Here is a 14633-nt window from a genome sequence, read left to right as displayed (position 1 = left end):
TTTTTTTAAATCCTTAGCACCTTTGCTAACTTCTCTGGACACTGTTTTAAAGCCCTGAACATTTAACCCATGTAAGGATCTGTCCCCAAGTTTTCTTCCATCCTGTGTTATGAAGATTTTGCTTTTAGACATGATCTTGAAAACAGAAATATGCGCATAACTTTGCTCACTGATTGGGCTCCTGGGATTGGGTGTTGAGTGTTTGCAGATTTAAAAGCTGATATCAGGATGTCTCAACAGTTATTAATAATGCCCAAACCCTGAGGGAATCCAAAGTGCTGCTCATTCTCCACATCCCCAGCTGTGTTGATTCTGCTGGGCTTAAAGAAGCCTTATTTATAGTCTTAAAACCTAACAGAAGGCAGAGGACTTTCTACCACGAGGTCAGATGAGGTAAAACAGCTTCAGTTCCTTCCAGTGGGGCAGCCCCTGCGTACGTTGTGAGGGGCCTGGCCTGCCGCAGAAGAAGCTGCTGTTTTTGTTAGTGCTGTTTTGCCTGTGGCCACTTGGCAGGAACTGCTGCAGAGTTGCTTCTTCTCCAGTGCCCTGTGTGCATATGCCAGCATGAAGGCTGGAATCTGTGTCTCTCAGAAACCTGCCTTTCATTTTTTTTTGCTCTCCTGGGTTGCCTGAGGTGACTCTGTTTTTCTTTTGCCCTGAAGGCAGCAAGGGAACATGATGACTTTTTTTGACTACATTACTAGGTACTAGAAATGGGTGCGGTCACTGGTTCCTATTTTGTTTTTTTTTTGCTAGGTCTTACCCAGAAGAAGCTGGACCAAAACATTGGCCAAGTTCCCGATTTACCCATGTCATGAAACTCCGACAAGCTGCCCTACGTGCTGCACGAGAGAAGTGGTCAGATTATATCTTGGTACGTTTGAGGATAATAAATCTGGGTTTGATTTATTAACTCTCCACAGGCAAAAGCTTCTGAGATAGATAGTTGCTCTGGTACTGGGGCTGTTCCCTCTGCTTTTATAGAAGCAGTGAGCTGCCTTGTGCGTTTCTTGGTCTGATGAGCAAGAGAACTTGGAGCTGCAGGTTCTGAATTTCTCCACAGGCTTTCTCCACAGAGTTTTGGGCTCGGGCTTGGGATCTGTGTTTGACAGGACTGAATATAGTCCTGGTGGTGAGCAGGTGCTCTGCAAAGAGCTCCCAGATTGTAACCCAACCTATTACTGATAAAACTTGAAGGAAATATTCAGCAGATATGGGAAGATGTGTGCCTTTGGTCGCTGCAGCAGCAGTTAATGGTGGTGTTCCCAGCACAATGAGGCTGTGAGGCTCTTTTTTTTTTTTTTTAATAGCTCCTCTTGATCATCTTCACAGGATAACCCTGTTCTAAATTTTAGGCAGCGTAATTTTCCCTTACAACTCCCTTGCCCCAGTTTTGGAGTAACATTCTGTGGAGTCAGAGGGAAGCTCTGCATTTTTTTCCAGTCTTACAGCTGTACTGCTGGGGCTGCCACTCTTGGGTTAACCTACAAGGGATATTTGTCCTGTGATATGAAAATCCCCATCTGAAATATCCCATGACTCTAGGCACCTTGTTTTCAAAAAAACACATTGTTTTGTCTAATAACTTATTTCTTTTTCCCTCTTCCTGACTAGTTCATTGATGCAGATAACTTACTGACCAATCCGGACACTCTGAGCCTGATGATAGCAGAAAACAAGACGTTGGTAGCACCGATGCTCGAGTCTCGCTCTCTCTACTCTAACTTCTGGTGTGGCATCACCCCTCAGGCAAGTGACCTTGAGAGCTGTGCCAGGTGGCTGCACAAGCTGGGTGCTTTGAAAGGCCTTCTTGCCTGTGTCTGTGAAGCAGTAGGCTTGTTTGCTGCTTTGTGGTCTTTTCCAGCCACTTTTGTAGTATGGTCTGCTCCCTGTTCTGAAACGAGCTGCCCTGTTTCTGAGACATGCAGGGAATACCCTGTAGCCATGATAGTGCTGTCATGCACTTGCCACAAGTTTGCACCTCTATCAGAAGTGAGATTCCAGATCTTGTGCAGGTATGTTGGGGAAAGGACCATATGTTTTTAGCGAATCTAGGAATAAGGGACAAGAGAAAATTGCAGTCTGTGAGTGTTTGTTTTTCAAGCTTTGTGTTCTAATGATCTGGTCCTAGGAATGAGCAAAGTTGCGCATGTTCTGTGTTGTGTTTGCAGGCACAGTACTGAAATTTGCTTCCTCATCTAAGATTCTTTGCTTGAAAAAAAGTGAATCTGAAGGAAGCTGAGCTTGCTTGACTGATTCTGTTCCTAACCCAAAGTCCTGGAAAATGATATAATTTAAAATGGAGACTCAAGCTTCATAGTGAGGGCATTTTTCTTCATGGTTTTAAGGTTAAGTACTGTAACAGCCAGGTTCTCCACTGGTATAAATCAGGATTGCTCCACAGACAGTAGTGGATCTCTGCCTATGTGCACAGCCTGAACCCTGGCCCCTAGTACTAACTTCTCCAGTAAGAGGTTTCCAGCATTACCAGTGTTAGCTCAGAAGAAAAAAAAAAAAGAAGCAGCAAATGCATCTTGCAGACCTTTAGGGAAAAGCTGTTCAAATGAAGGAAAAAAAATAAAAAGAGAGGAAAAAAGAAGTTGTTCCTGCTTTGTTTTTATATTTTTTTCTTTTAGTTGATGGAATTTGTTTCTGCGCAGCTAGTCCCGCAGCCTCACGGGGCTGCCAGCCTTGCCCTCCTGGGGCTCGGCGAGGCACAGCGGCCGCCGGTGCTGAGCGACAGCGAGCCCAGCCCGGCTCCACACAGCCCCACACTGAGATGGCCTTTGCTAAGCTGACCTTGGAGAAGCAAGGCAGCAGCCTTCCCTGGTTACACGTGATATATGTAGAGCAAAAAGCCCCAAACCTCTCCAGTAGAGAGTGGCTGGAGGAGGAAAGTGTAGTTTCCAGCATTGTTCACCTATGGGCATTCTTGGGTGTTTATTAAAGGTTGACTGTCTTAACCCTTCTGTCAGCTGGAAACCTCATACGATGTCTGTCTGCTCACTGCTTTTCACTGCTGTCAGACTGGCTGTGTTGGAGGCATCTAGTTCTAGGTATTTGAAAGTGAGGGGGGATCAGTGGATGCCCAGACAGGCAGCTGCACAGTGTGATTGCAGGGACTGTGTGTACAAAGAACCAAGGTAAAGCGGTTCTGCAGAGATTAGCTCAGCTATTGTTGCTGGGATACCCGTGGAAAATGCCAGTATTTTAACTTATTTTAGTGACTCATCATTTCTGTAAAGACCAGAATCTGCCTTGGCCATGTTCAAATGTCTAATTGGTGCATTAGGACTTCATACCTAGAGCAATTCAGTGTCTTTATTTCCCAAATGGGTAACTTCAGATAGATTGCACCTGTAAAACCAGCTGGAAGGCACACAACATGGGTGAGGCAGTGCAGTGCTGAAAGGCTAAAAAGCTTGTGGTTACACGGAAATAAGCTGATTGAAGGGCCTCTCCCAGACAGACTCTTTGAGGAGAGCTCAAGGGTGGGTATTAAAGCTGCCTGCCCATGGGATGAAACTTCCAGCTAGTCCCTGGGATGGAGGAAGCAGCAACTCTTACACTGTTGATGAAGGCTGGCATGTTGCCTTCACTGCACTAAAGCAAATACTTTCTAAACATTGATTTACAAGTCCTTGTCTGTTAAATTCAGAGGATGCCACATGTGCTAAGTACCTTCCAGCATAAGAGCTGAGACTCAGTGAGCAAAGAAAGGTTTTTCATGATCTGGAAAAAATAGTCCAAGGTTTGGCGCTTTATTGCAAGAGATTTTTGCAGAGGAGAAGGTTTTGGTTTCCAAGGGCTGCTAAAAAGACAGAGGGTCAAGCTGTAATTTGTGGGACAGTGATTTTCTAAACACTTGCTTCAGTCCTTTCCAAGCATATCAAGGTCTGAGAAACAGGCACTTGACCCCTCTTCACTGCAGAGAGCTGAGGGTGAGAGCTTGTGAAACAGAAATCCCTTGTAACAAGCAGTCTGCTCGCTGTGTTTGCAGGGCTACTACAAAAGGACCCTGGATTATCCTCTGATTCGGGAATGGAAGAGGACAGGTTGTTTTGCCGTCCCAATGGTTCATTCCACATTCCTCATCGACCTGAGGAAAGAGGCCTCCACCAATTTGACATTCTACCCGCCCCACCAAGACTACACCTGGAGCTTTGATGATATCATTGTGTTTGCCTTCTCTAGCCGCCAAGCAGGTATGTCCACTGCCTTCCCCACCGAGGATTCTCCAGTAGAGACGAGCAGATCTTTGAGTTCACGGCTCAGAGGCCTTGCATGAACTTCAGCCCTGAGTTTACGTTGTCCCCTTTCCTTTTTCCAGTCCAGGCAGGGGTAACCTTCAGCAAGGAAATGACTGGCAGCGTAGTTTTGAATTGCAGATGGCTTGAAAGGACTTGAGGATGATTCCTGGGCTGGGGAAAGGGTTTCATACACAAAATGTCTGGTACTGTTCATCTACCTTTAGTCTGTACCAAGACAAGACAACTGTGAACACAGGTGATCACTGCGCAGGTGAAAGGCGTATTGAAGACTGTCGGGAATGCATCTGACATTGCCACTTACAGGAGACTCTGTTAAGAGGGGCAAGAAACTATTTTTAGGTTGGTAGCCCTCATGGAGAGCAAAAAACAAGTTGCTTACATAGCACTGGTGAGGCCTCGATTCATAGTACCGCAGCAAATGAATGTCTGAAAGGCTTTTTTTTGAAAACAGAATCGCGGTAACTTACAGATGACTGATGCAAAGTCTGGCTGGACGGGCTGTGCTGAGAGGGGATCTCTGCCAGGCCAGGGTGCGTTAGGGCTGGTGTGTGAGGGGTAACATCGCTGCATACTTGGCATTGCAGTGTGTGCTGTCAGTGAACTGGGCAGGCATGGCCCTTGGGGCACAGCAGGGGGAAATGTGTAGTGCTCTGGCTGATACTAGGATCACCATGTGCTGTGGGATGGGAGGATTTCAATTAGACTGGCAGTAGAAAAGTCATGGTCTTTCGGGCCTAAAGCACAAACCCAGCACCCTCTTCCCCTGTCTAGAAAAGTTGTCTGTGGGTCCTGTGAGTGATGTGCAGCTCGTGTGATCCATATGCTCTTTGCAAAAGAGGCAAAGCTAAGGTGGGAGAGAAGGGGGACAGAGAAGTGGAGAGAAACCAAAGCAAAGCGGTGTAGCTCGGCACTGGCCTCTGGAGAAGACGGGCTGAGCAGGCGGCCTTTCCCATTTCCAGACCAGCACAGCAGCCACCAGCTGTTTGCTGCTTTACTTTTAGTGATCTTGCTGGTTTGGAGTGCCTGGCAACACAGCAAAAGACAGTGCTGTCTTGGCAGACTAAGCAGGTTTTTTTTTTGAAGTAAACTAAAGCAGGGTGAGAGGACGTAAAGTGAGAAAGGCAAATCATAGTCAGAGGAGAGGTAGCAAGAGCTGAAATTACAGCCCTGAGGAGGCAGAGGAAGGTGGAGGAGATGAGACGTGAACTTGCAGGGCCTTTAGGGTCTGATTGATTTTCAGAGTCAGAATGTCGATATGTTGGCTCCAGATGAGAACAGAAGTGGGAATTTGGATAGCACAGCAAGTTCCTTCAAGTCTACCTGACTTGCTCGTTCCCTACTGACAGCTCTCCCAGGGATGTAGCACTCAACAAGTGCTGCATTGCACTGCATTAAGTCCAGCCGCTTAAGAAATATTTCAGGGATTTGAGTTCATCTTTTTTTTCCCCTTGTATCCCAGCACTCTAGCTTCCTCTGATGCTGGCCATGATGTGAACAGCTTTGTTTCAGCACTCCAGCTCATTGGTCTGTTTGTTGCATTGTGTCCTGTTTTGTCATCCACACAAAGTGCATCGCCACAGAGCTTTCCCATTTTAAGGTGGCTTTTAAACCAGAAGGAACAAAAGTATTGGCATGAATGTGCACAGATTAAGTGTGTTTAAGCCAGCGGAAGATAAGAAGAGAGATCGGTGAGCCAGATAAGATTAGTTGATTAGATCAGTGCCAAATCCATTAATGTCAGCAGGTAGTATTTTTTATTCTGTCATTTACCTTAATTACAGCTGACAGCTGAATGTGGTTTGGCAAGTAGCATAGCCAACAATTTACTTGCAGAACTTAAAATGGCAGAAAAAACAGAGTCATTAACACAGACAATTCTGCCCTGCTAAAAATACCAGGGATTAGGGGGACTAAAGCATGAAAGCACTGACACACCAGGTAATGTCTGCTTTGCTTTGCATTCTTTTTTTTTTTTTCCTGGGAGGAGAAGGTGGTTGAGCTTGTTTCTTAAAAGAAAGAAAGAAAGAAAGCTTTCCAGGTTTTTGGAGTTTTTTTTTTTTTTAATTGGCATTGTGAGTTTTACAGGTCGTAGCAGCTTTCAGATTGCGGCTAATGAACCAACTGCCTTCCAATGAAAACAAGTTTTCTCCATCGGCTTCCCTAGAGGTGATTTCTGAAACTGTTATATGATGTGACACCAGGCCCAGTGCTGATCCTGTTTTTGCTGATAACAAGAGCAAACTCTTGGCCAGTCCAGCAGCTGCTGGCCACAAGTTGCTGGGATATCCCCAAAGAGTGACCTGAGCAGTGAGCTGCTCTCCCTGGCACATGGATCTGCTCCAAGAAGAGGCTTTGTGGCTCATGCCACTGCACTCTTTTGCACCTTCAGATGTAGCTCCTTGAGAAATGTTTTGCAAAAGCCTTTGAGCAGAAGGAAGTCATGTTATCACTTCTACTTGAGAGCATCTTTTCTTGTTGCTAGTATCTCTCTAGGATTCACTCCCAGGGCACTATAAAAACTAGTCCTGCAGAGGAAAGGACCCCATCTGGTAGTTGCCATAGCTCTTCCAAAATGGTTGTCATACATATTCCTCAAAGTTCTCTCGACAACACAGGTGACAATATCTTGTCTTCATTTCCCAGCTTAAATGAACAGAAGCAGGAAGATGCTTGGCTGCAAAGTTGGAGTGAATCCCTTGCTAGGCTGCTAACAGAGCATTGTAGCTATATTGATGCCCTGGGTTTTTGTGATAACTTCCTGCAAGATACCTGGAGAGCCAAGCTGCCTGGGCCCACGTTTGACCAACCATGTGCTGTTGAAACCAGCAGATCAGACTTGGCTCTTCCAACCCGCTCGAATCATTCCGTATTTATCCTAGCAGGGCAGAGAAGCCCTGGCGGGGCTCAGGCAAAAGCCTCTGTCACCTCTGGCCATACTTGGTTTGTTTGAATTTTTTCATTGCTCCAGGCTGGCTCACTCAGAAAAAGTCTGTAACAATCATTCCCTGCTTTGGCGCTGGGTTTCTGGATCAGGTCAGGGGAGGTGCCAGGTCTGAGCAGTGCAGGTGGGATTTTGAGGACTGGTGATTTCTGTGATTGTTTTAGTTATCTGCACTGGTCCGGCTGTGTGTGCCAGGTCTGCTTTTGGTAGAGGCTATTTCTGCCCTCTGCTGTGGGATTGTTTTTATAGTGTGAGATTTCAGAAAGCAAAGGCTAAAAAAGACCCTTTCTCTGGGCTAAGAGCTGTGCTTTTACATAAAAATACCTGCTTAAAAATACCTGCTTTTAAGGAGCAAGTGGAAAGTGGTTTTGCAGAAAAGGCCAGGTCTGCCAGCCAGATCAAACAGAAAATGGCACTCTGGTGTTTTCAAAGTGCTTGCTTACAAAGCAATAGCTCCTGAGTGAGCTCCTGGTATAAGTTGGCTGCATAGCAGCAAAGCATTAAAAATCCCCTGCCGTGTAACCTCCCGTCTCGTTCTGGTTGATCCCTAGGGATTCAGATGTTCGTCTGCAACCGTGAGCACTATGGTTTCCTTCCCATGCCTCTGAAATCACACCAGAGCCTGCAGGAGGAGACCGAGAACTTTGTGCACACGCTGATCGAGGCCATGAGTAAGTGTCTGCTCTGCTGCAGTGGAGCACCCTTGCTGGTGTCTGTAGAGCTCTCCCCTGCCAGCAGCCCAGCTTGTTCCTCATGGGGTGCTTTACAGCCTGATCTGACTGGTGTCATGCTGTTTTGATATGCAGGTCTTTTTTTTTATTCTCCACCATTTTTCTTGTTGTGGGTGTAATCACCTCAAGGACAGATCAACTTCATTCCAAAAGCTCCTCAACTTCTCCAAATCAAATTCAAAAAAGCAGCTGTAGTGTAAGGATGCTGCAGAACCTCATCTTGTCATGGCTGCTGGCTTCTGCTTTGCTGCACTGAGGCTTTCTGGTGCCTTTACTACTGCCCTGGCATCACATACCAGCTCAGTGATGAAAAGATGTGTGGATATGTTATTTTAATGCCAGATGTGTTCTTGAAGGTGATATTGGGATCTCTCATCTCTTTTAGTTGATCGTCCTCCTGTTGAACCCTCTCAGTTCATCTCTGTTCCCCCGAAGCACCCTGACAAGATGGGATTTGATGAAGTAAGAAATCTGTTTTGCTGTTACTGTCTTCCATGACCTAGAGGAGCTCGGTTCCCTCTGCAGCTGAGCCTTGAGTATTGTATCTTTTTGTGCAGTTAGCTGCTTCCCAGCAGTGCATCACTGGGGCTGGAACTTTTTACAGGGAGAAAATACCCAGTTTTATTTAGGGAGAACTTCTGCTGAGCTCTAGGATGTGGGAGGGCTCAGGGAACACTCTTTCCCTTCTGGCATTTGCTTGGGACATGAGGCCAGTCAAGTCTGTGAGTGCCTCGTGCTCTGTCCTGCTGCAAGGGCTCTGATCAGGAGTGCTGGCTTGTGTACGAGAGCAGCATCCAGCAAAGCTCTGGGTTTTTGCCCACTCATGGTAGGAAGGTTGATCCAGCCTAGGTGGGGATGGCAGAGCTGAGGTTGGCTTGTGGTCTCCCCTAAACCTGACGCTATCGGACAACTTTGCAGTCCTTCCATTCTGCAACAAGCACTGGGAGAGCCAGGGAGCCAGGAGCAGAGCCGGACTGCAGCCCGAGGCGCCGTGTCCGTGTGCTCCGTCCCTGCTGCCGCTGCCCTCTCCTCCCGCCTGCTGGCCTTGTTTGCCTGTTATTGCCTTAAATGAAAATGAGCTGGGAAGATGGTTGTTGGCACTGGTAGCATTCCAAGACCCTGTAGAAATTCTGCCTCGTGTTGTGGAGAGCAGGCGTTGGGTGCGGAAGCCTGGAGAGGGATGTGCTCTGCTCCGGAGTCTGCTCGCAGAGCTGCTGTTTCCTGATGCCAGGTGGCAGTGACGGAATTATGGTGACGGGGGAACTTTGTTTCCTTGGCATATTCTGCTGTTTCTTTTATATGGCTTATATAGCAAGGTCTGAACCTGCTTTTGCTGTGTGTGTGTCTCTGTTTAGAGTACAGCTGGTGTGGGTTTTTTTCTGTGTTGTCTTTTGTGGCTGCACTTTATTTATCCAAATTATTATTTTTGCGTTTATACTGAGCTGGAATTTCAGCCGCTCCTTACTGGGATGAGCTGTTGCTGCATGGGCTACAAGGCTGCACTTGTGCTTGTTTTTCTGGGACTGAAAGCCGATCCCTGGCCCTCTGCGCTCTACCTGCGAAGGAGGGTCTCGGCCCTCGGCCCTCCAGCCAAGGCATCTGCCTTCTCAGGGCCCAGACTTCCCTGCTTGAGGCCTGGGCTCTGTGCTCGGCCTTTTCCTCTGGCAGGGGTAGCAGAAGATTTTCAGCACCTGCAGTAATTACAAAAATGCTATCTTGTACAGTGTCCTTATAGTCAGGTGTTGGCTTTCAACTCAAAACCAGCCCCATTTTGGGGACAAATTCTAAACAATCTATAATGAGAACACACCCAATAATTTAATAAGATCTGCACTTTTGATGGGCCTGCTGGTGAAGGTTGGATCAGGACCCTTCTCTCTCCCTAACTCCCAGAGTGGAAGGGTGATACATTTTTCTTCAACACAGATTTTCATGATCAACTTGAAGCGTCGGAAAGACAGACGGGATCGGATGCTGCGGACTCTCTATGAACAGGAGATTGCAGTGAAGATAGTGGAGGCTGTGGATGGAAAGTGAGTTTCCATGGGGGTTGCCAGCCTTTCCCAAGAGTGGGTTGTTCTCAGCTGTACCATCCCTGAAGACACCCTGACTTTCTGGGAGTTTCTGTTGCAGAGGAGTGGGCTGAGGGGAGAGGTGTCTATATCTACTTTGTTTTCTCATGTAGTGCAGTGAGGCAGTTTTGTTCCGTTTCTTTTTCTTTTCTTTTGAAATTATGAGATATCCATCAACATTGCAGCTCAGGTTAAGATGAAAATCTGGTTAAAATCATACTGATTTCCGTGAATAGTAACACCTGCACACAGTTAAAAGGGATCAGCAGTGAAAGCATTTGGGAGCAATTATCACCTGGCAAAATCTTCCATCCAAAGGCTCTGATGCTGTTGAGTTACAGTGTTAACCCTGATACAGTCCCTTCTCAGGTGTACCCTACTCTGAGGTGGTTAACACTCTTCTATAGTGAGGAATAAAAGACACAACAGTTCAGGTCTGAGAGTTGCAAAGAGATCTGAGGGAGTTAGAAATCCAGATAACATCTAATGGTCTTTTAAAAGTTGGATTCCTGATGACCCCTTAAAAATAATTCTAAGCCCAGCAGCTGCGAGGCTGCTGGTGCCACAAGAAGTTGTTAGCAGAGCTAAGCATGTAATTTGTCTGTGTTCGTACCATGCGCTGTCTTTAGGTTGCTCTGATGCAGTGTATTAGAGCAAAAAAAGTGCAGGAATTTCTAGAGATGTCTTTTCTCTGAAAACCAGCAGCATTTTTGCCTCTGCATCTGACTTGAAATTTGCCTTCTTTAATGGTGAGTTGTTCTCTGCCTCTCAGAGCACTGAACACGAGTCAGCTGAAAGCTCTCAGCATTGAGATGCTGCCTGGCTACCGGGACCCCTATTCCTCCAGGCCACTCACCAGGGGGGAGATCGGCTGCTTCCTCAGTCACTATTATATCTGGAAGGAGGTAAGGAGTTTGTGGGTACAGCAGTCCCGTAAGCACCAAACACAGGAAGGTTCTCAGAAGTTATACTTAACTGTTTCCCTCAGTTTGTAGGGGAGCCACATGTAGTGTTTTTCTTGAATGCAGTGTTCAGCTTTTTCTTTTCAATTTTTTTTTTTGAAAACAGCTTGGAATGATCTCATCAAAGTATTTTACAATTGTTTTTGCAGAAAACATCTGATAACGTGTTTAGAGTTTTCTAGCTATGGATGCTTCATAGTAGATGGCATTTGGTTGACCAGCCTTGCTGCCCCAACAGTTTTGGGGTGCAGAGAGTGGGCCACTGCTCTCACTTTGGAACTCTCTTGTTTCAGGTGGTGAACAGAGAACTGGACAAGACACTCGTTATTGAGGATGATGTTCGCTTTGAGCACCAGTTTAAAAGGAAACTCATGAAGCTGATGGATGACATTGAACAAGCTCAGCTAGACTGGGAGCTTATGTAAGTAACTGTGGCTCCTTGGCCACCTGGGAACTCCGGAGTTCAACAGTTCCTGTTACATCAGGATAGAGATGCAGGGTTAATGCTGGAGTGCAAGGAAAGGTGGCAGAGACATCTTAGTAGGCTCTACTTTTCAGGACAAAGCTACCTTTGACACTAGAGTGACCAAGCAAGCTGTACGTGGTACCTGCGGGATTTTGGAGGAGAGCCTGTGCGGGCAGCGTTGCTTGATCTTGGTAGTGTCCAGAGATGCTGCTGTGACCCAGGCACTGACAGAGCCCAGTACTGAGGCTTGGCCCACGGCATCTGAGCTCCCTTGCAAAGTTCCACAGCTGTACATCGCCCACAGGTCTGAGCTGGGTGTCCTGGCATGGTGCAGGACAGAAATCTGTGAGCTGGGGCATGGATTACTTCTTGGATTGAACCCTTTGCCCTTCTGCTGGTTGAAACCATCTTGTGGTCCTAGTCCCTGCAGTTTTGCTTTGGTTCCAATTTCCATCGTCTTTTCACCCTTTCAGCTACATTGGCCGGAAAAGAATGCAGGTGCAACAACCTGAGAAGGCAGTTCCCAATGTCATGAACCTGGTGGAGGCTGATTACTCTTACTGGACCTTGGGGTATGCGATCTCTTTCCAAGGAGCTCAGAAACTCATCGGAGCTGAGCCTTTCGGCAAGATGCTGCCTGTAGATGAATTTCTGCCAGTCATGTACAACAAGCACCCTGTGTAAGTAGAACTCTTTTGTTGCTCAGGTTGACACAAGCGAGATCTTCAGTGGGATGAAGTTGGTGTGCTCGCTTTTGTGGCTCAGCTGGAGAGGGAAACAGCTGCTCCTTGGTTAGCTGCGGGCAAGAGGCCTGTGGAGGGTTGTCCTACCTCGCTGGTACAGGGCTTGTGAGCTGGTTTGGAGACATCTGGCTGTTTGTGGATAACAGAGGCTCTGGTTGTAGACGCTGTGTGTGGTTGTAATGCACATGATGATGGATGTACAGGGTCAGATCTGCTTTAGAGCCATCTCCTCACTTAGGTCACATCTCAGCCTACTAGCTCATAAACCAGATGAAAAACGGTGACACGGGTAAGCAGTCAGTCTGTTATTGATAGTTTTTCTCCCCTCTTTAGAGCGAAGTACATGGAGTACTACGAGTCCAGAGACTTGAAAGCCTTTTCAGCAGAACCGTTGCTTGTGTATCCCACCCACTACACAGGGCAGCCAGGCTACCTCAGTGACACAGAGACCTCCACAATCTGGGATAATGAGACTGTGTCAACTGACTGGGACAGAACGCACTCCTGGAAATCCCGGCAGCAGGGCAAGATCCACAGCGATGCCCAGAACAAGGATGCCCTTCCTCCCCAGTCATCTCTCAATGCACCGTCCTCCAGGGATGAGCTATGACTGCCCCTTGCCCAGGACTCTGGCAGCAGCTGAAGCTGCCTCACACGTTAGCTAATCCCCCTAGAAGCTTGTAGAGGTGTTTGCGTGGGCTCCTCCCTACTTGAAAGGCAAAGCAGGTGCTTTGTGGCTAACCAGGTGCTTTTCCAGGAGTGGAGAGAGCTGAAGGAGGAGAAACAAATGTTGCAGACTGGCAGAAAAAAGGGGAGAGGTCTGAACAAAGGCTCTTAAAAGTTTTTGTTTAAGAAAACAAAACAAAACTGAGTGACGTCTTTCTACAGTTCCTTGTGTAGAATACTGTATTTATAAAGATTAATATATAGAGGAGCTCGGAGGTGTGCAGGAATCGATATCTTTCTGGGTAGCTGCTAGTGGCTGCTGCGTAACTGTTACTCATTGTAGGTTTATAGGGTTTTATAATTCTGTTTACTGAGAGAAACTGCAGGCAAGTGCAGGTCATTTGGTTTTGTTTTTTGAAAGGATCCCTGTCAAAATCAAAATGGTTTCCAAAAATGTTCAATGCACTGGAGCAGTGCTCCTCTCCTTTGCTGCAGTGCTGTGGAGAACTGTTTCTGGCATTCCCTCCATAAATTTCACAACCTCCTAGAGTCTAACAGGTCCACTAATCCAGATGTGATGGGTTGGTTTGGCCAAAATCTTGAAAACTAACGAGAGAGAAGGGCAGTCACTGATTTGTTTTGTGTGTTGCCTTCAGACTGTGCGGAGAGACAGAGCTGGTCCTTGTCTGTCCTGCTTCCTTCTGCCTCAGGTTGTTCCTCAGAAGAGCAAAGCAAGACAGTCTTTTCCCAGGCTGGTTTAGTTAAGCCACAAAAATCAGGTGTAGGGCTTCTAGGAACTTTCATTTTTTACAAGTCTGGCTATGAACTGCTTGACTTTATTCTTGTAAAAACAAAATCTACAGAAACGTTACTGGTGTCAGCTGTTCTCAGCAGCCTCAGAATTGTATATTTTAGGACGGAAAGGCAACTTGTCTTTTGATTATTTTTTTTTTCATGTGAGGAGCAAACTTGTCTGTTTTTGGGTGAGTTCTGATGTCTTTGTTATCAGGTAACATGTCAGCAGAATGTGCCGTTTATTTGTTAGAAATGGTTTCCCAGAGGCCTGGTGACCAGGGACTACACTGCTTGGGTCTAGCTGGCACAGACCTCGAGCCGGCGGTGGCCGTAGAGCAGAGCAGGGATGTCCCCCCGGACCTGCCCCCTGAAGAGCCTGGCGCCTGCTGGCTGCTCTGCCCAGGCGGGTGTGCGTGGAGTTGTGGTTTTTTACATGTTTGCGGGTGTTTGTTTTTAATAATTGCTGATCAGTGTTGTGCTTTCTGCTAAAGTCATGTTGTTATAATCTGTCAGCGGGTCTGATAATACATAGAACCTGGTGCAAGCTGAGCACTGTGTGGCCTTTTTATTGCCTTGGGAGCAGGCCGTGGTGGGCAAGGCAAGCTCTGCATCCGGCACCTCAGCACTGCTGGAAAAATGAGGAATTTTGGAAAAAGACGCACACATCCGAGGACTGGAGCCTGCCCTGGCTCTGGAATTACAGAGATGGCCGAACGAAGGAAGTTCGGAGTTTTGTCAGGCCTGTCACCCACCGCAGAGCTGCCGGGCGTGTGTCCGTTCTGCAGCCACCGCCTGGAAGCTGCTCCCGCTCCCCAGGATGGGGCCGGGCCATCCCCTCGCAGCCCTCCCGCCTCGGCCGCGCAGCTCGGCCCTCACCGGCTGCAGGAGCCACGGCGATGCTGGACACTGGTAAGAAGCTTGATGGGGCCTTGGGAAACAGGAGACTGAGGCCTGCTGACTGTCCAGTATATTATATTCTTTTTATT

At 47.2% G+C, this 14633-nt stretch overlaps 1 protein-coding gene across 2 annotated transcripts in view; it reads left to right on the top strand.

Annotated features, from left to right (window-relative positions):
- The window catches only part of COLGALT2 (collagen beta(1-O)galactosyltransferase 2), a 41183-nt gene extending 28276 nt beyond the window's left edge, over window positions 1-12907 (top strand). For both annotated transcript variants that reach the window (XM_010213368.2, XM_088524433.1), the window contains exons 3-12: window positions 757-874; window positions 1615-1749; window positions 4001-4205; window positions 7764-7883; window positions 8329-8405; window positions 9870-9976; window positions 10788-10920; window positions 11271-11398; window positions 11917-12123; window positions 12520-12907. In XM_010213368.2, coding sequence (XP_010211670.2) covers window positions 757-874; window positions 1615-1749; window positions 4001-4205; window positions 7764-7883; window positions 8329-8405; window positions 9870-9976; window positions 10788-10920; window positions 11271-11398; window positions 11917-12123; window positions 12520-12796 — 1507 coding nt within the window. In that variant the 3' untranslated portion in view covers window positions 12797-12907. The remainder of the gene's footprint in view (window positions 1-756; window positions 875-1614; window positions 1750-4000; window positions 4206-7763; window positions 7884-8328; window positions 8406-9869; window positions 9977-10787; window positions 10921-11270; window positions 11399-11916; window positions 12124-12519) is intronic.
- Window positions 12908-14633: the final 1726 nt, after the last annotated feature.

Source organism: Tinamus guttatus, unplaced genomic scaffold (genome assembly GCF_059628265.1).
Source record: "Tinamus guttatus ecotype Peru unplaced genomic scaffold, ASM5962826v1 Tinamus_guttatus_pri_ptg000211l, whole genome shotgun sequence".
Taxonomy (NCBI): Eukaryota; Metazoa; Chordata; class Aves; order Tinamiformes; family Tinamidae; genus Tinamus; species Tinamus guttatus.
This window is presented reverse-complemented; position numbering and strand designations above follow the sequence as displayed.